The sequence below is a fragment of the Rhincodon typus genome, chromosome 16, assembly GCF_021869965.1.
Source record: "Rhincodon typus isolate 14 chromosome 16, sRhiTyp1.1, whole genome shotgun sequence".
NCBI classification, from domain to species: Eukaryota; Metazoa; Chordata; class Chondrichthyes; order Orectolobiformes; family Rhincodontidae; genus Rhincodon; species Rhincodon typus.
This window is the reverse complement of record NC_063347.1, coordinates 8245938-8270937: the sequence shown is the minus strand read 5'-3', so window position 1 is coordinate 8270937 and position 25000 is coordinate 8245938. Positions and strand designations below refer to the sequence as shown.

Sequence of the window (25000 nt, the reverse complement as noted above, 5' to 3'; positions counted from 1 at the left end):
CAAAAGCATTAAAAAACCCTATTTTCAAACCCCTTTCGGTTCTGAACAGTCATTTTGACAGCTAACTCTCCTGCTCCCTTCACAGATGCTACTAAACCTGCTGAATTTCTCCAGCAATTTTGTTTGCATCAATGGATCCACTTCATTAGCTCAGTCTGGTGAAAGTACAGAAAAAGCAGGAGACAGACTAAGAACCCGAAATCATGAACTTGGAATGAGGAAGTGATAATCTAGAGGAGTCCTCATGAGATTATTCTGCTTTTAATTATGTGCATGAATTAAAGGCATGCCTTTGTTTAAGGTCATTCTGACATCAGATACTACCTAATGGACATGAGAAATGCTGCCAGTCATAACCAAAAGAATTTCAACATACAGTTCTGAATTATGCAATTCTCTCCTGATGATAATCAAAGGTTTATACGTCGAATGAAGTTAGCTAGTATTCTCTCATTCATGCCATTAACAATGCAATCAAGACATATTTAGCCATTTACAATAGAAAACCGTTTTTCTGGGTAATATTATCAAGCTTGAAGATTGAGCAATCCAGTCTTCAAAGTTTCATAAGTGATCTGTTGGACAACTGAAGAAGGGTCACTGGTCCTGAAACGTTAAGTCTAATTTCTCTCCACAGACGCTGCCAGACCTGTTGAGCTTTTCCAGCAATTTCTGTTTTTGTAACTGACAAATCAATGCAACTAACTTTTAATAATGTTACCACAATCAAATCTTCCCTCAATTTCTCAGTAATTTCATTGTTCAAAAGCTATTTTATGGCCACTGTATGCTGCAGGGAAATTCTATTAAATACCTATCACAAATCTATATGTCGTCACCACTTCTCAGTTAACTATCAATTGACAAATAAGAACTAACATTGCTTTTAAGAGTTTATTGCGCTGGATTCATACAAATGATTCTTTTAATTGTCATGGCATTTAGGAAAAGATGACAGCAGGACTCAGAGGAAGATACACAAACATCTAGCAGGGAGGAGGGCAGCAAATCCATTTTCTATTATTCACAGTTATTAAGTAGCTGCCCAATCACTTCCAAGCTCTCAGTCCTAATGTTGAAAATACTTGGCCCTTTTTGTTATTTTTTCACTGCGAAATAACTGCAGAGGCCGGTAGCCTGTCACCAACACATCTCTTATTTGCATATTTTTTTCTTACATTTATTCATGGGATAAGGGTGTCACTTATAGGCAGCATTTATTGCTCATCCCTAATTGCCCAGACGGCAGTGGAGAGTCAACCACATTGCTGTGGGTCTGAAGTCACATGTAGGCCAGACCTACAGCAGGTAAGGATGGCAGTTTCCTTCCCTTCAGGACATTAGTGAACCAGATGGGTTTTTCCAACAATCAGCAACAGATTCACGGTTATCACTCGATTCTTAATTCCAGATAGTTTTTAATCAAATTCAAATTCCACCATTTGCTGTAGTGGGATTCGAACCCAGAATGTTATCTTGGTCTCTGGATTAACAATGATGATACCACTAGGCCATTGCCTCCCCTCAGTATATGGGCTCTGACCAGCCAGCTTCGAGCCTGTCCCTAGATTGAGGAGACTCTTTAAAGTTGCAGCAAAAATTTTTGTTGCTCGGGTTGTGGGTGAGGTTGTTGACTTGCTCACCGAGCTGGTTTATTTTCATTCAGATGTTTCATCACCTTGCTAGGTGATATCATCAGGGAGGCCTCTGATGAAGCGATGTTATTCTACTCTGCTTGGAATTTATACTGTCTGGTCCATTATGGTGAATGGTGTCATTTCCAGTTTTGATCTATATGGGTTTGTATATGGGGTCCGAGTCTATATGTTTGTTGATTGCATTACGGGTTGAGAACCATGCCTCTAGGAATTCTTGTGCATATCTATGTTTGGCTTGGGCTACTATGGTTACCTTGACCCAGTTAAATTGATGGCCTTCATTGTCCGAGCGTACTGACATTGAAGAAAGTTCATTGTGTGATTTTGGTGCTAGCTGATGTTTGTGTATTCTGATGGCTTGTTTCCTTCCTGTCTGTCCAATGTAATGTTTGTGGCAGCGATTGCTTGGTATTTTGTAAACCATGTTGGTTCTGCATGTTGTGGGAACGGGATCTTTCATCCTTGAGTGTTTGTCATAGAGTAGTTGTAGGCTTGTGCGCTACCGTGATTCCTAGTGGTCATAGGAGTCTTGTTGTCAGTTCTGATGTATACATATCAGGACCCCATATACAAATCCATACAGATCAAAACCAGAAATGACACTACTCACCGTAACGAACCAGACAGTATAAATTCCAAGCGGAGTAGAATAACATCGCTTCATCGGAGGCCTCACTGATGATGTCACATAGAATGGTTAATTAACGTCTGAATGAAAACAAGCCAGCTCGGCGAGCAAGTCAACAACCTGAGGAGACTCTGTGAATCTCCTGTTTACATCTGTCAGCCAGCGATCTCTGATTGGCCCAGGTTAACAACCCCAAAGATCTCATAGTCAATGAGTTCCAACTGGCTCTCATTCCAATCACTACAACCCACAAAGCCAGTAAACCTCAAAATAGTGGCAGAAATTCAGGAATATATTGAAGCAGCAGTACTCAGAATATGGAGCAAAAATCATTTGCGATTCACCTCAATTTTCTATCTTATCCTACTACAAAAGCAGGAAGGAAGGAAAAGCAATAATGGAGCTGTTTTAAGGCAAATTCAAGATAATGGTTATTGTTCAAAATTCTGTTGGACCAAAGCAATCTGCACTATAGCACATCATTCTCCTGTTGAAACTTTAAGACTTTGCTTTCCCATTGCCTCAATCTGCCTCTACAGCAAAAAAAAACTGTTTTATTATTCATGAATGTATTTCCTCAGTCTGTATTAAACTAGAGACTGTGTGTAAAAGAAAGATCAATTGGAGCAAACTGAGGGCAAATGATGGAGAAGAGACATATTTGATACTTTTAATTTAATTAAAATTGTCTGAGCCACACTCCCAAAACGATTTCTCTCTCTAGTCTGTAAAACAGCAGTTAGGTAAAGCTGCCAGTTCAGTATCACTTTCAACTCAACTCTCAAGGCAACATTCAGAAACACAACAGTCACCAATTAGAAGGATCACTGAAGAAAAGCTTAAAAATGTTAGATTATGTTTCATATTATTGCCAGATTTGTACCACTTGGTCAACAAACATGGAAACATGAATGATGCAGGAGAAATAAAATCTCAAGCTCAAAATCTTAAAATTTATAAATAAATATATTTAAATTGCTCCGATATGATTTTCCAATCATTTCCCAATGCCTCCTAAAGGTAGTTAAGTTCCTGCACTGCACTTCAAGATCTGTCATCAGCCCCTGGTATACCTTGTCTATTCTATTCACAACGGTATTTGGAAGACTTGTGCATCTAGCTCAATTTGTTCTTGTCTGGCTTATACTTTGCACCATGGGTCAATGAACAGCCAGCCTGAATGGGAACCTCAAACAACTCTTACCTCATACCTCAGTCAAGACCAAGAGTACTGACACCAGTTGCAACTCCATCACTTAACTTGAGATGGGCCATGGCAGAAGAGTCACATATTTACATACAGACCGGTCTAATAAGACAACATTCCCACTTGTGATTCTGAATAGCCAGAATAATTTAGGTTTTGCTTTCAATTTATAAATAATAGATAGCTAGAGGATTGATCACCTTCGTGTGTTTCACACTGACAAGGTTTTAACACATGCAAAACATATCATTCGTTGTATCTGCAATATGCCAAAAGTCCAAACTGTGTTTAAAATCACTCACCTCTACATAATCTCTGAAGAGGTAGCGCCTGTATTTTTCTCGAAGTTCTTCATTAGAAATCAAAGGAAAAGCAAAGTCCTCGGGCGTTCGGAGCAGGCAATCTTGCGCCATACAGGATATACCTAGCAAAACATGCAGCCTGATTATAATCAATCATTAAAACAAAATCTGGCAATAATTTAGACAATCAGGTGATGAAAATAAATCTTTTGTAAACTGTCTACCTGTAGTGCTCACCATACAATGATGTATTTGACCCCAAGTAGGAATTCAGTTAATAGAAATTTCATGAAGCAACATTATATGCGCTATAATCTAACCTAGGAATAACGTTTCATGGTCACAGCATGTCTATGAAGTCACATGCTCCAGACCTCAGTTCTGCCTCCACTTGGATGAGCGAAACACATCCCAAAGAGACTTCAAATTCAGCCAGGAGCAACTGGCCTGGTCAGTTCGAAAATATATTCATAAAAGCCTGAGGAGGGGAGGTACTTGAGTTCTGTTGTACATCAGATGTAATGGAAAAGGGAAGACTTTTTGCCCTCAAATTTAATCGAACCAAAATTGCCCACATGTACCTTAGGTCCTAGCAGATAGTGTAAGAACAGTGATTTTGCTTGGATCATTGGCCAAGTTAACAGATTTCAGCCATTAGTCAAAGTGTCTCAATGGATGAGCAACACTCAGTTGTGATGCTCACCAGGGTTAAATCCTGTGAAACTCATGGTTAAACACTACACACATAATAACCAAATGTCCAGAGTATGCCCAAAATTTGCTGTCATGCACTCCAGCCAAGAATCAGAATTGTCAAGAGAAGACAGGCATGGGGAGAGAAAGAGACAAAGAATTTAAAATGACATTTTAATGGCCCTTATCAGAGGACGTGTATTTTACAGAACTTCTAATGTCTATGGATAAAAGCCCAATTTTTGTTACCTTCAAAACTGTTGAAGTGGTGCTGTTTGGGAGCATGGGAAATCAACATTCTGAATCAAAATTCAAATAGAGCTCAGACTATTCAGCTAATATGTATATTCTATATTTCGAAAGAGTTACCCAACTAGTCCCCCTCTCCAGCCCTATCTCTGTAACCCTCTGCCTTCACCACTTTCAAATACATATGCAGCTCTCTTTTGAAACCTCCTACAGATCCACCTCAACTACTCTCCCAGGAAACGCATTCCAAATCTTAACAACTCTAAGCAAACAAGTTTCTCATCTCACTCCTATGTTAGGAAATTGGGTACAGTATTCATGAATTGGAAGGCAGGAAGTTAGAATTTGTTGGTAAAAATAATCGTGGGGAAAAGAGTGCCATGGTCCCTTTAAGAGCTTGTCCTTGGAAGTTTATAAATGCAGGTGCATACAGTGTGCCGGAATGGAAACATTTTGTACAGAACAACCAAGCAGCATTTTTTCCAAGACACCAAGTTTGAATTTGGTCAATTAATTTAAACGAAGCATCTAAATACAGAATGCCAATTGAATTTAAATCTGATGGTGTAGACAACTCAAAACCAACCATATTATAAGAATTTGATAATATCATTACGGGTATGTAAGACAAGGACATTTGGAAAATTGGAGAGAGCCAACTGCCATTTGAAAGAGAGAGTCATGTGCCACCTGCCAGAGTTAGCACCATTCAGCTCTCAGAGAAAGCCCATCTAATTAATCAAAGGTACCACAGTATTTTAGCTCAAAGTCCTCATCGAAGAAATTATAGAGTTAAAACATCCCTGACAACAGAATTAACTGAGGAAAATTGTTTGTGAAGAGACGGGTGATGACAGAATATTCCAGAAGACAAGCTGTCCAGGTTCACATAGACTAAGTTTAATTTCTTACTTCTTATTAGCTCGGTTTATATTAGTGGGACTGGTCTTTAATGGAACAGCATTCCAGTAGAATTCAGACCAGTTAGACAATATTTAGCTGTCTAAGGGGGGATTGTCCGTTTTTTAGTAATTTTGTTAATTTGTTTGTTGTTGGGTTAAATAAATAAATTGTTTCTTGTTACTTGTAAAGTGGAGATCAGGGATTTTCTTTCTTTTAACCACTTTTTCATAGATTACGAGGGGAAAGACGAGCTTCTCTTATTAGAGGGGAGCCCCTACTCCTGTCACAACAGATTGGGGCTTGTGTTTTCGTTTAATTATCACAGGGGTTCAGCCATTCCCCGTCGTAATCTCTTGCCGACACCCTTGAAATTGTGACATAACAACTAGTGTAAAAGAACATCCTTCTTTATCCTATCAAAATTGTTCATAATTTTGAACACCTCAATAAGGTCACCTGTTAATCTTCTTTGCTCCAAGGAGAATAAACCCAATGTCTTAAATCTTCCCCTGTAAAATCCTTCACTGCTTATATCTTTCAAGTAAACCTCCGTCGGGCAAGAGATATACAAGTTTGAATACCAATACGACTAGATTCAAGAACAGCTTCTTCCCAGCTGTTAACAGACTTTTGAACAGACTTCTCAAATGTTAATTCTGATCTCTCTCCCTGCACCTTCTACGTAGCTGTCACATAGTATTCTGCACTCTATTCCACTACCTGATGCGCTTTATATGGTACGAACTGCCTGTTTAGCATGAAAAACAACACTTTTCACTGTATCATGATACATATGACAATCAATCCTATGAACTCCCTCCACAGCTTTAACATCCTTCCCTAACTAAAGTGCCCAGGACTAAACACAATACTCCAAATATAGCCTGACCAATGATTTGTAGAGGTATAGCATCACTTCTTTGCTTTTCCACTCTATGCCTCTATTTATAAATCCAAGGATCCTTTAGGCTTTCTGTAAGCTTGTATAACAAATAAAATGTTTAACTCACTGTTAGGTAGAAGTCTCAAATGAAATAATGAGTAGAAGCAACCCTAGTGTGCGGAAATTACAGTCCAGCCAGAAAGCAGCAGCAGGCATCAGCAACAAGCAAAGAATCAAAACATCTATAAGCGCCCAGAGCCAGAATATTAGACAATCCTCTAATGAATTTCTAAATAACATATAGTACATGCCTCTAGCAATTCACAAAAGCACACTGTCGAGTTGCTGCAGCTAGGCGCACACTGCAAAGTAATTCAATTCATTCAATAATAATGAAACTAATCGGGTGTTAAATCTTTATAAACATGCAGACTGTAAAAAGGCTTGTTTTTGTTCAACACAATTTTATTTCATGAAAATGTTTTAAATTAAGACTGTACATCAGAAATCCGTGGTTCCTGCGTGGGTGAAATTAAAACCTTCGGAGACACAGACTTGAAATAGAAACATATTGCTATTAGGAAGCCAATGGCTCTGGGCCACGATAACCAACACTGGTCCATAACAGGATTCTTGATGTATTCCAAAGGCAGTCATTAGACTGGATTTACTGCCGTATTTCAGATGACCCACACACTTGGATGCTGCAAGCATTTCTTTTTACACTGATTGCTTTATCTAATTTACTTTATTATTATTATTAAGGATCTGAAGTGCAACATATAATCATGCATTCAACAATATACCAAAGAACACTATATGGAAGCTTTGAAGAAAAAGGCGAGATTCCCAATTTTAAATTAACTTTATGTCGACCGGATTATATAAAATCACACTACTTACTCCAACACCTTGTCAGTCACCTACTCAGATGCATTTGGGAACAGTAAATACTGGAAATAAACTGATCTCAACTCATTTTGGCAAAGAAAGTTCACCATTATGGATCTCCATTGCAGTTCATTCCTCCTCTAACCAAAAAAAGACTGTATGGAGGGTCGGTAAGGTAAGGGCTTTTTTTATTCTTCTGGAAATCTACAGTAGAGGGAATGGAAGCTAGGGCAGTCACATGCTCCTCTTGCAGAACGTGGGTGCTAAGGGTCACTGCTGGTGTCCCCTCTGACTTCACCTGCGAGAAATGCACCCAACTCCAGCTCCTCAAAAACCACATTAGGGAACTGGAGCTGGAGCTGGATGAAACTGGATCATTCGGGATCCAGGGGGTGATAGAGAGGAGTTATAAGGAGGTGATCACACCCAAGGTACAGGAAAAAGGTAGCTGGGTGACTGTCAGGAAGGGGAAAGGGGTTGGGTGGGGGGTGGTCGTGGGTGCGGTGTCCGGGGAAAGCCATAGCGGACAGGTCTCTGGCACTGAGCCTGACCCTGTGGCACAAAAGGGAAGGGGGGAGAATAGGACAGCAACTGTAGTGGGGGATTCAACAGTAAGAGGCACAGACAGACGGTTCTGTGGACGCGAACGAGATGAACAGATGGTATGTTGCCTCCCAGGTGCCAGGGTCCGTGACGTCTTGGATTGTGTCTTCAGGGAGAGGGTTAGCAACCAGCAGTCATGGTACACATCGGTACCAATGACATAGGTAGAAAAAGGACTGAGAATGTGAAAAACGAGTACAGGGAGTTAGGTTGGAAGCTGAAGTCCAGGGCCAACAGGGTAGTTATCTCTGGATTACTACCAGTGCCGCATGATAACGAGGTAAGAAATAAAGGAAAGAGTGCAGCTAAACACGTGGCTACAGGACTGGTGCAGGAGGGAGGGCTTCCATTATGTGGATAATTGGAGCACATTCTGGCGAAGGTGGGACCTGTACAGTAAGGACGGGCTACACCTGAACCGGAAGGGCACAAATATCCTGGGAGGGAGGTTTGCTCGAGCAAGACGGGATGGTTTAAACAAGATTGGCAGGGGGTGGGGAACTGGATTTGTAATTCAGAGGATGAGGTATTCAGCCTTCCAACATTCACAACAGGGAGTGAGGCTGTCAATGAAGAAATGCGGTCGATGGAGCATAATTGTGGACACGGAGATGCTTTGAGGTGTGTATACTTCAATGCTAGAAGTATCAGAAATGAGGCGGATGAACTTAGAGCATGGGTCAGTACTTGGAACTACGAGGTTGTGACCATTACAGAAACTTGGGTAACTCAGGGACAGGGTGTAGAGCTGGACGAACACAGCAGGCCAAGCAGCATAAGAGGAGCAGGAAGGCTGACGTTTCGAGGCTGACGTTCGTCCAGCTCTTACACCTTGTTATCTCAGATTCTCCAGCATCTGCAGTTCCTACTATCTCTAACTCAGGGACAGGAATGGTTGTTGGAAGTTCCAGGATTTAGATGCTTCAAAAGAAATAGGGAGGGTGGAAAGAGAGGTGGAGGAGTGGCATTGCTAGTCAGGGCTAGTAATAGCAGCTACTGAAAGGCAGTTCAAGAATGATATGTCTAGAGAGTCAGTTTGGGTTGAGGTCAGGAACAAGAAACGAGCAGTCACGTTGTTGGGGTTTTTTTTTTTTTTTTTACAGACCCCCTAATAGTTGCAGAGAAGTGGAGGAGCGGATTGGGAGGCAGATACTGGAAAGGTGCAGAAGTCACAGGGTTGTCGTCATGGGTGACTTCAACTTTCCAAACATTGATTGGAAACGTTTTAGTTGTAATAGTTTAGATGGAGCGGATTTTGTCCTGACACAGTACGTAGATCGACCAACATGAGGAGAGGCCATTTCGGATTTGGTGCTTGGCAATGAACCAGGCCAAGTGTTAGACCTGTTGGTAGGAGAGCATTTTGGCGGTAGCGATCATAACTCTGCTACTTTTACAATAGTCATGGAAAAGGATAGGTACATACAGCTGGGTAAGGTTTATAATTGGGGGAAGGGTAATTACAATTCTGTTAGGCAAGAACTGGGTAACATAAAATGGGAACAGATGCTGTCAGGGAAGAGCACTATTGAAATGTGGAGATTGTTTAAGGAATGCATACTGCCTCTGCTCGATATGTTTGTCCCTAGCAGGCAGGGAAGATGTGGTCGAATGAAGGAGCCTTGGTTCTCAAGAGAGGTCAAACGACTGGTTTATAGGAAGAAGGATGCTCATATAGGGTTTAGGAAACAAGGAACGGAAAAGGCTCTAGAGGGATACAAGTTAGCCAGCAAGGAGCTGAAGAAAGGGCTTAGGAGAGCTATAAGGGGGCATGAGAAACCTTGGCAGATAGGATCAAGGAAAACTCCAAGGCTTTCTACACGTACGTGAGGAATAAGAGAATGACCAGAGAAAGGGTAAGGCCGATCAAGGATTGTAAAGGGAATTTGCGCACGGAGCCTAAAGAGATAGAAGAGGTCCTTAATGAATACTTTTCTTCGGTATTCACAACTGAGATGGACCGAGTTGTAGAGGAGGACAGTGTGAAACAGGCTGGTAGGTGAGAGGAGGTCGATGTAGGAAGGAAGATGTACTGGGAATTTTGAGGAACTTGAAAATAGATAAGTCCCCCGGGCCTGATGGGATTTATCCAAGGATTCTATGGGAAGCAAGGGAAGAGATCGCAGGGCCCTTGGTGGTGATCTTTTCATCCTCACTGTCCACGCGTATAGTGCCAGAAGATTGGAGAGAGGCAAACGTCATTCCCTTGTTCAAGAAAGGGAACAGGGATAACCCCAGAAATTACAGGCCAGTTAGTCTTACGTCAGTGGTGGGCAAATTATTGGAAAGGACTCAGAGATAGGATTTATGATCACTTGGAAAGGCACAGTTTGATTCATGATAGTCAGCATGGATTTGTGAGGGGTAGATCATGACTCATAAACCTTAATGAATTCTTTGAAGAGGTGACCAAACATGTAGATGAAGGTAGAGCAGTGGATGTGGTATACGTGGATTTAAGTAAGGCGTTTGATAAGGTTCCCCATGGTAGGCTCATGCAGAAAGTAAGGAGGCATGGGATAGGGGGAAATGTGGCAGATTGGATTCAAAATTGGCTGACCCTTAGAAGGCAAAGGGTGGGAGTGGACGGAAAATATTCAACATGGTGCTCAGTTACGAGTGGTGTACCACAAGGATCTGTTCTCGGCCCTCTTCTATCTGTGATTTTTGTAAATGATTTGGAAGGAGGAGTGGAAGGGTGGATTAGTAAGTTCGCGGACGATATGAAGGTGGGTCGAGTTGTGGATAGTGCGGAGGGCTGTTCTAGGTTACAAAGGGACATTGGTAGGATGCAGAGCTGGGCAGAGAAGCGGCAGATGCAGTTTAACTCTAAAAAATGTGAGGTGATTCATTTTGGAATGACAAATTTGAAAGCAGAATACAGGGTTAACGGAAAGATTCTTGGCAGTGTGGAGGAGCAGAGGGATCATGTCCACAGTTCTCTGAAAGCTGCCACCCAGGTGGATAGATTTGTTAAGAAGGCGTATGGTGTGTTAGCTTTCATTAATAGAGGGACTGAGTTCAAGAGCTGTGAAGTTATGCTCCAGCTATACAAAAGCCTGGTTCAGCCACATCTGGAGTATTGTGTCCAGTTCTGGTCGCCTCATTACAGGAAAGATATGGAAGCGTTGGAAAAGGTGCAGACGAGATTTACCAGGATGTTGCCAGGAATGGAGGGAAGGTCTTACGAGGAAAGGTTGAGAGCGCTAGGGCTTTTCTCTTTAGAACGACGAAGGATAAGAGGTGACTTGATAGAGGTGTACAAAATGATCAGAGGTATAGATCGAGTGGACAGCCAGAGATTTTTTCCTAGAGTGGAGGTAGCTATTACGAGGGGACATAGTTCTAATGTGAGTGGAGGTAGATATAGGGGAGACGTCACAGGTAGGTTCTTTACTCAGAGTGGTAGGGGCGTGGAATGCATTGCCGGAGAGGATAGTGGAGTCGGCCTCATTGGGGGCATTTAAGCGGCTATTAGATAGGCATATGGATGATAGTATAAGGTAGGGGTGGAGGTTAAATAGACCTTAAGATGAGGGTAAAAGTTTGGCACAACATCGTGGGCCGAAGGGCCTGTACTGTGCTGTACTGTTCTATGTTCTTTAAAATTTCTAAGAAACTCAAAACAATAATCTTTTATTATTTTCAGATGTTGTTTCCCCCTAATGGCTGTTCCAGCATTTATTAGTTTGCTTTTCAATCTAAAGATACTTCAGGTCCACCAAACCATTTTCTAGAATGCATATTCTTTCCTGAAACTTTCTCTTTCAAAAGATGCATTATGATTCTAGTACGCACCTGCAGCATGACTAGAATCTGAAGCCTACCTGTTGCGACATGACAAATTAACAATGACCATTTATTCATAAGACAAAAAAAAGACAAAAAAAATTTGTACATTGTTCACAATCTAATAGGAGACAAATTGTCTCAATTCATCATATGAAAAAAAATACTGCAAACCCTGGAGATCTGGAATAAAAACAAAGTGCTGGAGAAACTCAGCCGGTCTCGCAGCTTCTGGAGATGGAAACTGAGTTCACATTTGAATCCCATATCTCTTTTTCAAAATCCTTCAGAACGGAGGGACCTCACTGAGAAAACATGAGGGACTGAAGGACACTGTTGCCTCCCTCTCCCCAAGAGGGCAATCTGGCATTAAACAACATTTGGAACCTGGCAGACTGTTGAATAACTTCAGAACTATTTTATTTTCCATTTTGGGTAGAGAAGGACTTGTCTATATTGTCACTCACTGATGATATTAACTATCTGGTTTTCTCATTGAAAAGCCACAGCAATAATGACTTCAAAACAATTCTTTGGTCAGTAATTGAGATAAATTGATACCCATGCAGGTACTTTCATTGTTCACTCTAAAGCAAGTGAAACAAAATAAAAGTTCAACCCTTCCAACAATATTAGAGGGTTAGTAAACCAAAACAAATGAAACAAGGGTCAAGCATAACTGGTTCTCTCAAAGGCGCAAAATAAAATGTTTCAAATTGCCGTTTCACCGTGATGGTCAAAACAAGATCAGGCTCTCAGAAAATGTCACACATTAACCAAAATTCTGCCACCCTGCTGCCAAAAGAAATGCCTTATCTAACTGGCTGTGCACAGTGAGGGAGAGGATGGGTGAACGAAGTTTCCAAATTCATAGGCTGTTCCTAAATTTGAAAAGACATTTTGGACAGAAATATATCTGAATGACAGACAGCAAAACCTCTGCAGGCTGAAATGAAGGAGTACAACTCCTGTGAACCCTCATATTTATCACAACATCAGTTCCTGGACTCACCCACTCCAATGCCATCTTTTACCAGTACAGTGCTATGCTGCTCCCAACAACTGCGGCAGAACGGATGGTGGCAGGGCAAGGACAATAAATTCTCCTTTCGAACTGACTGCAGGCATACACCACAATGATGAGAAGAATGGATGAACGTCTGGGAAACAAAAATGAAATACACAAGCTGCATTGATCACCAACATCACGTATGCCAACAGTGCTTTCCGTTCTCTTGAAACTGCTAAAAACCGAATGCAATTGTGCCTTTCAAGCACTTACATTTTTTGCTGTTTTCGGCTGAACTCTGGCCTCCACCAGAAGCTGAGTTGGATTAGATTTGTGCCTGAAAGAAAAGGTGAGACTTAAACAGTAGCTTTGTCTAGTTCACACCTGTTCAGCTGAACCACATCAAAGGCTGATGAACAAAGTCGAGCCTCACGCAACAAGGAGATCTGAGCCAGCTTGAGTTTTGAAAAATGGTTTAAGAATGAAAAAAAGCAAGTCATGGTAAATCTAATGTAGAGGCAAATTATAGCAGATGCTGGGTTCTATAATGCAAACAAAAAATGCCAGAACTCTCAGCAGGTCAGGCTGCATCCGTGGAAACAGACAGCAAGCTAACGTTTCAAGTCTAGATGATTCTTCATCAGAGCTGACGTGAAGTTTGGAGGGGACAGCATTTGTGCAATCATGTGGGGATGGAGTACTGGGGGAGAAAGGGTGCTGATAGTGTAGGTGCAAATTAAGTGATTGGAATGTGAGAATGGCAGAACAATGGTGTCTCCAACTGCTAAACTGGAAAGAACAGGTGGTCCCAATAAAATGGGGGGCGGTTGGTAATGGAAGAGAGGATGTGGTGACAGAGAATGCAACAAGTAAAGCTCAAAACGTTAGCTTGCTCTCTCTCCATGTATCCTGCCTGGCCCAATTAGAGTTCCAACATTTTTGGGTTTCAAATCACGGTAAAAGGTTTTTTTTAGGTTGGGCATGGTATGCAGTAGTGTCTCCCACAGCTCTGTGCTAAGTCTTTTTGATATACAGAAATAAGTTGGATTTTGGAATACAGATGAACATTTCGAAATTTGCTGATGGCACATGGACGTATGCTAGATAGGAATGATGCAAACCAACTGCAAAAGGAGAGATTAAAGGGCAAAGGGAATTTAATGAAGAAAAGTTGAACGCAAAAATGTTTTACCTTCAGGGATTGGAAGAGGGAATATGGAGGAAATGGCACAATTCTAAAGCATATACAGTAACAGAGGGATCTGGGAGTATATGTATGTATATCTTTGAAGGTCGAAGTATATATTGACAGCAGTTCCCAAAGTACACGTGATCTTGGCCTTCATAACTAAAGTGCTGAGCAGAAAAACAGCACAATTACACTGAATCTTGCTAATTTCTGGCCAATCATTATGGTTGAGCCATAACCAGAGATGTGTCCCCAGTTCTGGTCACCACACTAAGGAGGATGTGAAGGTGCTTGAGGGTACAGAGGAGATTTACCATAATAGCTCCATGGGTGTAGGATTTCAGTTACAAGTTAGATTGGAGAAGTTGGCTGTTCTCTTTGGAGCAAAGGAGACCTAAAGGATATTTAATAGACATGTTCAAGATTGTTGACCTGCTCTAAACCTGTCATAAAGAAAAAGCAGAGCAAATATGAATAAATTCACAAGGAAACTGGATGGGTACTTGAAGGAAATAAACTTGAATAACTGTGGATGTAATAATACAATGGGACAGATTAAAATGTTTTACAGAAAGCCAATACTGGAGTGAATGACCTCCCTCTATGCTGTGTATTGACAATGCATAGAAGACAAAATTAATAAATATGAAGGATAAAGGTACAGAAAGATGTGAATTGGATGAAGGGGGTTGGGAGACTCATGGAACAGAAATAATGCACAGACCAAATGGGTTGTTTTTCATAATGAAAATGCGCATTAAAACATGCACAGTTACGTAACTCTATTCAACACTCCTATAGCTCGATCAACCATGCAATGTGTGCAGGCAGGTGACTATGGACTCCCTGAAGTAGTTAAGCAGTTAAGGCAGCATATAGGATACTTGCCTATGTTAGCCAAGGCATAGAGGTTAAGAGCAGGGACATTATGCTGGAACTACATAACAAGTTGGTTAGCCCACAACTATGGTCATGTGCAGTTCTGGAATCCACATTAGAGGAGGAGGGGTGACTGCACTGGAGAGAATGCAGAAGAGATTCACCACAATGTTGTCCAGGTTGGAATTCTTCAGATATGAAGAAAGATTAAATTGACTGGGGTTGTTTTCCTCAGAGTGGAGGAGGCTGTGGGGGGGGAACATGATTAAGATGTACAAAACTATGAGGGGCTTAGACAGGGTAGACAAAAAGAATTTTTTTCCATTGGTCGAGGGATCCTGGGGACATGGATTTAGAGTAAGAGCAGGAGCTTTAGAGGGGACGTGAGGAAACCTTTTTCATCCAGAGGGTGGTGGAAATCTGGAACTCACTGCCTTGAAGGTGGAGGAGGTGGAAAGCCTTGTAACATATTATAAGTATTTAGATCTATGCCTTGACACCAAAATGCCCAAGGCGATGGACCAAGTGCTGGAAAAAGGGATTAAAATGATTAGATGGTGGTTTGTGACCAATACAGACTTGACAGGCCGATCGGTGATTTTCTGTGCTGCAGAACTCTATGAGGACTGCTGCCTAAAAGACACCACCGACATACATGATCTTCAAACCATGATAAATTCCATTCAATGGCATATCCAAAAACCCATGTGTTTCTCAGTAAGAGATACAAATCGAGCATTAACTCCTCTTTTCTCGTTAGATATGCTAACTTGGCTCACTATGTATATTTAAAGGAAAAAGCAAAATTATCAGTCAGGGTATAACAGATCAAATTTCAGTTTAGACCTCCAGTTCACAACTACTGGTTACCAATACCACATAATCCAGGACACCACTGAAAAATGGAGTGCAGCTAGCAGATGCAGAAGTGAAGAACATTTACATGGCTCTACAGTGGCAGTTAAAGAACAACCTCACCCAAATGGATGTGTTCTTGTTACTTGGAACAAATAATACACCTCCTTCAACAGTGAAAATTCCAATCGGGAACAGTCTCTCTGGTATCAGCAGCTCAGGAGGCTTCAAGAGTTCATACTGAAACGGACTTGCCGCAAAAAATGGAGGAACTGGCAAGAGCTTAAATCAAGAGGTGGTCATGACTTTGACACACATTCCATTCATTTCACTTTTCTGGAACTTGAAAACTACAGTGCTTTTCACCTTCCTTTGCTTTTCCTTCCTTTTAAAAACAAGGTTGCCATTACCTGATTCCAACTGTCTGACATACCAAAAAAAGTGGTTTTTATCACACACAATTTTCACCTTGGTTTCTCAAATTATATGTAAATTCTTCTCTCAGTTGGTGACATCTCCATCCAAGGTGAACTAAAAACAACTCACTATAATCAAAGTGTCCAAGAGAGCAAGATTTAGACATTTATAGCACTTCACTTATGTTTTTAATTTCTGCAAATAATAAGCTTGATATATTCCACATTTTTTCTACATATATATTGCACACAACTTACACAGTATGAATATGAACAGGCTGTAGTCAGGATGGTTTAAATAAAACGAGTGTTATTGGCAAAAAAAAAATCATGAATTAGAGCGAGATGACAAGTGAGGTTGCTGTGGAGATGTACCAGGTTGCAAATACAAAGTAACCTTAGAACAGAGGAGGAATATTCCTTACCTTTCTGAAATATCAGAGGTTTTCCAATGAAAGTTAACTAAAATAAGCTTTGCTACAGATGGTTGAACCTGAAAATAAACAGGAGTGAATGAGACACAAACAAATTTGATAGGGTATGTCACAAATAAATCAAGTCTCACACCACTCCAAAGCTCTGACGCAACAATCTTTTCTGTACTGCCACATACAGCTTGACTGGGTAGCCAACTTTATTTATAGATCCATAGAATCCTGACAGTGTGGAAACAGGCCCTTCGTTCCAACAAGTCCACACCGACCCTCAGAGCATCCCACCCAGACACATTCCCCAAACCCACCTAATCTACACATCCCTGAACACTGCGGGCAATTTAGCATGGCCAATCCACCTAGCTTACACAGCTTTAGACTGTGGGAGGAAAGCAGAGCACCCGGAGGAAACAAATGCAGACACAGGGAGATCGTGCAAACTCCACACTGACCGTTGCCAAATGGGGAATCGAACCCAGGCCCCTGGCGCTGTGAGGCAGCAGTGCTAATCACTGAGCCACCATGCTGCCCAAGTTTACTTGACATTATAATAGACACTCCTTTAACTCTATATTGTCACGGTAATGTAAGGCATAAATACAATCACTCAAAAGTAGCTTTCATATTGACATTACTCAATTCACATGACATTGCAGTATTTTCCCATGTACAGCAAAACGTCACTTTTTTTGTCAAATAGATAGGAGAGGGGGAGCTACTTGGCATAAAAATTCAGCAGATGTTCTTGTCAGCAGCAGTCCAAGCCCTAATTAAAGGGAATTACAATTACATTCTGTTGGCTGTCAGTGTGCTTGGTGAAATATGCAATGGAGTTTTAACCTAGTCTCCAACAGGAATAAAACAAAACAAGTGCCATAATATGGCATTTGATTGAGGAAATCTCATGCAGCAATCGTGGAAATCCCAACTAGAGAGACAATTAAAACATCCACAAGAGGAACAATAAAGAATCATAAGGATGAGAGCCATTTTTGAGAACGTTATCAGAGGCTTAGCTCGACATCCAACAACTACTACGTCAAACCAGAAGAGTATGTGAATTTGGTCTCTAGTACCTGTAAAGACCATATCTTTTCATTTTCCTTTTTTTTGACTGAAAGCTAAAAGAAGAAGAGATTGCTTTAAACCAAGGAGACGATGCACAGAGATGACTGCAATGTTAAAAACTGCATTTACTTGAGTACATTGGGAGTTTATTGTGTATTGCATTTTCCTGGAACAATGAGGTAAAAAGCAGAGACCACGGAGTTGATGGGATCCGAATCAGGGAAAATTGCTTGACAACATGTTCTGATTGGCTTCTGACCAGATAAAAAGCTTTTGTAGGACAAGTGCAGAGAAACAAAGACTGCAAAATAACAGTTCTGAAAAGTCTGTGTGAAAGCAACAAAAAAAAACCTTCAGCAACAGGTAGTTGTCTTCTACTTAACAGTTTTCTGCAAACTCCCTTTAAAAGAGAAATAAAACACCTTCAAAGATAGTGAAAGGACAAAATGTCAACCAGTAAATCAAAGAGAACATTGGTGTGCAAACAATCTTCTGTCAATAGCAAAGAATTAGATGGAATTGGTAGAAACCAAAAGAAAACTCAGCAACTTCATAGATAGAATAGGTCTGCAGGAGCACAGTGGTTAGAACATAGAACAGTACAGCACAGTACAGGCCCTTCGGTCCATGATGTTGTGCCGAACTTTTACCCTAAACCTAAGGTCGATCGAACCTCCACCCCTACCATATATTATCATCCATATGCCTGTCGAATAGCCGCTTAAATGTCCCAAATGAAGCCGACTCCACTACCCTCTCCAGCAATGCATTCCACGCCCCTACCACTCTGAGTAAAGAACCTACCTGTGACGTCTCCCCTGTATCTACCTCCACTCACATTAGAATTATGTCCCCTCGTAATAGCTACCTCCATGCCAGGAAAAAGTCTCTGGCTGTCCACTCGATCTATACCTCTGATCATTTTGTACACCTCTATCAAGTCACCTCTCATCCTTCATCGTTTTAAAGAGAAAAGCCCTAGCGCTCTCAACCTTTCCTCATAAGACCTTCCCTCCATTCCAGGCAACATCCTGGTAAATCTCATCTGCACCTTTTCCAACGCTTCCACTCAGAGGTGACCAGAGTATTGTGGGCACAATACTCCAGATGTGGCCGAACCAGGCTTTTGTATAGCTGGCGGTATAACTTCACGGCTCTTGAACTCAATCCCTCTATTAATGAAAGCTAACACACCATACGCCTTCTTAACAACTCTATCCACCTGGGTGGCAGCTTTCAGAGAACTGTGGACATGAACCCCAAGATCCCTCTGCTCCTCCACACTGCCAAGAATCTTTCTGTTAACCCTGTATTCTGCTTTCAAATTTGTCATTCCAAAATGAATCACCTCACATTTTTCAGGGTTAAACTCCATCTGCCACTTCTGAGCCCAGCTCTGCATCCTGTCAATGTCCCTTTGTAACCTAGAACAGCCCTCCGCACTATTCACAACTCGACCCACCTTCGTATCATCTGCAAAATTGCTGATCCAGCCTTCCACTCCTTCATCCAAATCATTTACAAAAATCACAAATAGAAGAGGACCGAGAACAAATCCTTGTGGTACACCACTCGTAACTGAGCACCATGTTGAATATTTTCCGTCCACTCCCACCCTTTGTCTTCTAAGGGTCAGCCAATTCTGAATCCAATCTGCCACATTTCCCCCTATCCCATGCCTCCTTACCTTCTGCATGAGCCTACCATGGGGAACCTTATCAAACGCCTTACTTAAATCCATGTATACCACATCCACTGCTCTACCTTCATTCACGTGTTTGGTCACCTCTTCAAAGAATTCAATAAGGTTTGTGAGGCATGATCTGTCTCTCACAAATCCACTGCTGCACTGTTAGCACTGCTGTCTCACATTGCTAGGCATCCAGGTTCGATTCCACCCTCGGGCGACTGTCTGTAAGAACTCCACACATTCTCCCAGTGTCTGCATGGGTTTCTGCCGGGAGCTCTGGTTTCCTCCCACAGTCCAAAGATGTGCAGGTTAGGTGGATTGGCCATGCTAAATTGTCCATAGTTTCCAGGGTGTGTAAGTTAGGTGGATTAGCCATGGGAAATGGAGGGTAACAGGGAAAGGGTAAGGGGCTGGGTCTGGATGGGATGTCCTTTGGAGGGGCGGTGTGGACCTTTTGGGCTGAACAGCCTGTTTCCACACTGTAGGGATTCTATGATATGATTCTATGAACTTCAATAGCCCAGGTTAGTTCTATCAAACTTTGTTTCCCTGATCTTTGAATGTCCATATCTTGTGATCTGTCCATTTGTGAAGGGGAAATTTAAGAATGGAGAGAGACAACTTATAGAATATTAAGCTGACAATTCATATTTTCTAACTGCCCAAGGTTAAAATCAATAAACAGCTGTCGAAACAAGGAGGCCCTTCAAGCTTGCACCACTCAACACGGTCATTGCTGATCCTCTTTCTCCCTATATCCCCTCGATGCCTTTAAATTCTAAAAAATCTCTTCCTTGAATATATTCGTGACTTGGCCTCCACAGCCTTTTGTAGTAAAGAATTCCACAGGTTTACTACCCTTTGAGTAAAGAAAGTTTTTCTCACCTCAGTCCCAAATGGTTTACTTTATATCGTGATACTTGCCCACTGGTACTAGACTCCTCAACCAGGGAAAACATCCTCCCCGCATCCAACCAAGTTAGAATTTTATATTTTTCCAATTAGATCCTGGGGCTATTTTCACTGGAGCATCGGAGGCTGAGGGGTGACCCTTTCGAGGTTTATAAAATCATGAGGGTCATGGATAGGGTAAATAGACAAGGTCTTTTCCCTGGGATGGGGGAGTTCAAAACAAGAGGGCATAGGTTTAAGGTCAGAGGAGAAAGATTGAAAAGGGATCTAAAGGGTGGTGCGTGAAATGGAACGAGCTGCTAGAGGAAATAGAGGATGTTGGTACAATTACAAGACTTAAAAGGCATCTGGATGGGTACATGAATAGGAAGGGTTTAGAAGGATATGGGCCAATTGCTGGCAAGTGGGACTAGATTTATTTAGGATATCTGGTTGGCATGGACGAGTTGGACCGAAGGGTCTGTTTTCGTGCTGTATATTTCTGTGACTCTATGAACCTCACTCATCCTTCTAAACTCTAATCAATACAGGCCCAGTCAAACCAATCTCTCCTTATATGACATTCCTGGTATGAGTCTAGTGAATTTCATCTGCACTCCTTTTATGGTAAATATATCCTTTCTGCGATTGGGAAACTAAACCTGCATGCAACACTCCATTGAGACATCCCAACTTCTGAACTCACACCCTCTTGCAATGAAGGCCAATGTATCATTTGCCTTCCTGATTACTTGCTGTGCCTGCCTATCTACTTCTGTTGACTGGTATTACAAGGACACCCTGATCCCTTTGCACATCAGTATGACCATTTCAATAATACTCTTCCTATCGGCTTCTCAGACCAAAGTGTATAACTTCACATTGAGCCACATTGTACTGCATCTGCTATGTATTTGTCCACTTACTCAACTTGTCTAAATCGTTTTGAAGTCTTCTTATATTCTCTTCAACCCCACCCAGTTTTGTATTGTCAACAAACTTGGAAATGTTACATTTGTTCCTCCAGCAAGGTCATTTATATATGTTGTGAACAGCTGGGGCTCAAGCACTGATCCTTGTGGTACCCCATGAGTCACTGCTTGCCATTCAGAGAAAAAAAATATTTATTCCCAATCTGGTTTCCTGTCTGACCACCAATTCTCAATCCATGCCAATATATTATACTCATCCTATGTGCTTTAAGTATGCCCACTAACCTCTAATGAGCTAATTATCAAAAGCCTTCTACAAGTCCAAACATATCACATCCATTGGTTCTCCCTTATCTGTGCTATTAGTCACGTCCTCAAAAAAATTCCAGGAGTTTTGTAAAGCATGATTTGTCTTTCATTAACCCATGCTGGCTTTGTCCTGTTAAGCCTTTCGAAATGCTCTGTTATCAGCTGATTGCAATGAACTCTAGCATTACCCCAAATTTGTCAGTCAGGAACACTGGGAATTTTGGGTAGTTGACGGAATCTTTTCACATTTGCGATGAATCTGGTAATAGTGGAGCTCAACTTCCAGTACACTAACCAGTGATTCATGACATAACTAAAATACTGTCATGATTAGTCCCACAGAATGGATCTAACACCATCTTAATAAGTAGGAAATATAAAAATTATTGAAAAACATGGCACAGGACAGAACATTCTTCTAGTTTAGATAACCAACTAAAAATCAGAACTCCACTCAATAAGGAGCCCAAGCCCAAAGCCCTAAGCTGTTTATAAGCTAACCAATTTTAATGGGAACCCAATGTGGCAAGAGGCAAGTGACTGAAGAATCATTCAATCTACAGGAAAAAAAAATGCTGTAAACCACACTCTCTCTTGTCAAATAAGTCCACGAGTAACAATGAGTGGCTGTACTGTGCAAAGAGCTGTCTTTTCAACCAATTTTAAAAAACTGAGGGCAACCACTTCTGCATACGTAATCCAAAATACAAAAAAGGTGTTTCATCACCTTCTGAAGTTAACAGATTCAATGTGTATTCTGACAGACACATTCAAACTGAGCCCTTGAAATCCAGTTGCACTTTGCTCAACAGGATAAAAAAGGAACTACTTCAACACAAATACCGTAAAACAAAAAATAACAGAAACAGCGAATGTTTGTTACCATGTCAAAGGTTAATGACTGGTATAGGCCCTTCACCAAATGAATCAGTACCTGAAAAGTTATCCTCAGCTCTTCTCCCTCAAATGCCAATAGCTATGAGGTTTTTATTCAGCAATACATCTTCGATCTGTACCAGTTTCAATAAAAATCTACAAAATGTTTCAAGCTGGTGGAAGATCTTATAACTCAAGCCAAAATACTTTGGCTAAAAAAAAAAGACAAAAGTAACCTTGTGACTGAAAACATTTTACAAATACATTAATGAGCCGCTTGACCATCCAGCTTGTCTCACTCATTGTGTGTACTACAGTTTGCATATTTTCAACAACACCCCCCAAACAGAACATTCTTCTGGAAAAATGAAAATGCATAAAAATCTATGCCAACAAATCTGGGAACAAATCTAGGAAATTCCTCTCTGACCAGTCAAGTCAAACTTGTTCAGGCCAATGCTTCTTTTTAAACTTGTTTAGACAAGGTGTTCTCTGCCAGTGCTGTACCAGAAGAAACATGCTAAAAACACAATTCTGATGGAATAAGCCTGACAATAAACAAACAGTCATAGCAAGCAGTGAACACTGAGTGTGCTACCTTCCAAGAAATTAACAATTTTCTCTTCAGATTGTCTATTATCTAATTTCCTCATTCTGTCATTCAGTATTATCATACCCACTTCAACAATTTTCCTGACTCATCTTCAAAAATAAATAAAACCTTCAAAATTCCCACTACTTCTGGTCTTTCAAGACCCTACCTGACCCAATCCCTCACTGCATTTATTTTCACTTCTTGTTGAGTTCACACTTTGCTTCATGTGAAAAATGTAGATCAATTTGAATTAGTTAATGACACATCACAATCTCTTGACGAAGTATTTTATCCAAACATTACTCATACAGAGTACTCCCGACTTAGAAATACTTCCTCTTATAACCCGATCCCATACAGAAATAGAATTTTAAGGACCTAACACAAGAACATACATTTCCTGTACTTATGAATGGCTGCTTTACATTGTCCTATATTGTGTTCTGACTTGTGTACAAATTGACTTGAGGCCAACAGTTTGGTGAATTAGGCAAAAACAGGATAGAATAAGAAAAAGCCGCTGTTTCCTAGTAACAGGACTCTAGTAACACAAGTCAGAACAATCCAGAACAGATCAGCCAGCATGCAGGCTCATTGAAAGAGAAGAGGTCCCAAAAAAAAAGTGGATTGAAAATAAGTCCTGAGTGGCTTAGAAATCTATAAAGGAAATGCTTCAGCAGCGCAAATCTGTCGAGGTGACAGAGGAAGGCATTCTGGCAAGGGTGTTGAAGACTTGAGTTTAAGGAACACGTTAAGTAGTGAGCTGAGTTAGCAGCTTAAGGGTCTCAGGAAGAGACATCAACTCCATGCTATTTTCTTCAGTTAATGCAAACGTTTTCCAAAAAGAAACAGATTACAGCCATACCAGCTGAACAAGGATTTTTACTATAGATATAGGGGTGATCTTTCACTAAATAAAAATCAAAAGAACTGCAGATGCCATAAATCAGAGGCAAAAACAGAAATTGCTAGAAAAGCTCAGCAGGTCTGGCAGCATCTGTGGAGAGAAATCAGAATTAATGTTTCTGGTCGAGTGACCCTTCCTGAACTGGGGTTCTGAGAAGTTCTGGGGAAGGGTCCCTCCACCCAAAACGGTAACTCTGATTTCTATCCACAGGTGGTGCCAGGCCTGCTGACCCTTTCCTACAATTTCTGCCTTTGTCTCTGATCTTTCACTTAGGTTGGAATATCTGGAAGGTTGTTTGCGAGGACAAAAGGGTTGCATTTTTGTTTCCAATGTTGTACAGACACAGCTTTGGATAGTTCTTGTATGCTGTAAAATAGTTTTTTTTTTCCCCTTCACTCGAATAATAAACTTTTGTCTTTTGTCTTGAGCATACTGCCAGTATCTTGTGCATTCAGTGACTGACCAACAGAGAATGAACAAAAACTAAAACTAAAATACATGGTCGATCAAGGCAGGTTTTGCTCCCGGTAATTGTCCAGTATTACTATCAGCTTGAATCATGAGTAAGCCTGATCATTTCCAGTTTGTTTTTTTATTCCTAAAGTCTATGCTGGGTGTTCAGTTCAGATTTATTTTTTTCTGGATCAGTTTGATAAAACTTATTGTCCAGCAGGTTATTTCAGAGGACAGTTAAAAGTCAACCACATTGTTGTGGGTCATTTGTAGGTTATACCGGGTAAGGAAGGCTAATTTTTTTTGGAGTGGAAACCTATGAACCAGAGATGGATGTTTATAACGATCAAGTACTTTCATTTTATTCCAAATGTATTAATCAATTGAATTTATATACCCCCATTTCTCTAGGCCTTTGGATTTCTAGCGCAGTTACATTATCAGTTTGTAACCTTTCCCTATGTGCCAAACTTCTGCATTGCACTTAACTCAACCTTCAAACTAGCACAGAGCCAAGCTGTGCCTGTACAAGCTTTCGTTAAGTTTACTACTCTCCCTTGGTAAATTACAGGTTGTTCCTTCCTTCAATTTCCTCTCTTCCTTTCCCAAAGGCAATGGGTCAGTCTAGGCAAATGCTCTGTAGTCTGCCATCTAGAGCTCTATTTGTACATCCTTTTTTTAAAATACACAG

The 25000-nt window shown here is 41.0% G+C and overlaps 1 protein-coding gene across 1 annotated transcript in view; it reads right to left on the bottom strand.

Annotated features, from left to right (window-relative positions):
• Positions 1 to 2765: 2765 nt before the first annotated feature.
• The window catches only part of LOC125485159 (E3 ubiquitin-protein ligase ARIH2-like), a 22908-nt gene continuing 673 nt past the window's right edge, over positions 2766 to 25000 (bottom strand). The window contains exons 2-6 of the mRNA XM_048606680.1: positions 16580 to 16647; positions 13089 to 13152; positions 12819 to 12966; positions 3796 to 3917; positions 2766 to 2819 (exon numbers count right to left, since the gene is read on the bottom strand). Of these exons, the coding sequence (XP_048462637.1) occupies positions 2766 to 2819; positions 3796 to 3917; positions 12819 to 12966; positions 13089 to 13152; positions 16580 to 16647 (456 nt within the window). The remainder of the gene's footprint in view (positions 2820 to 3795; positions 3918 to 12818; positions 12967 to 13088; positions 13153 to 16579; positions 16648 to 25000) is intronic.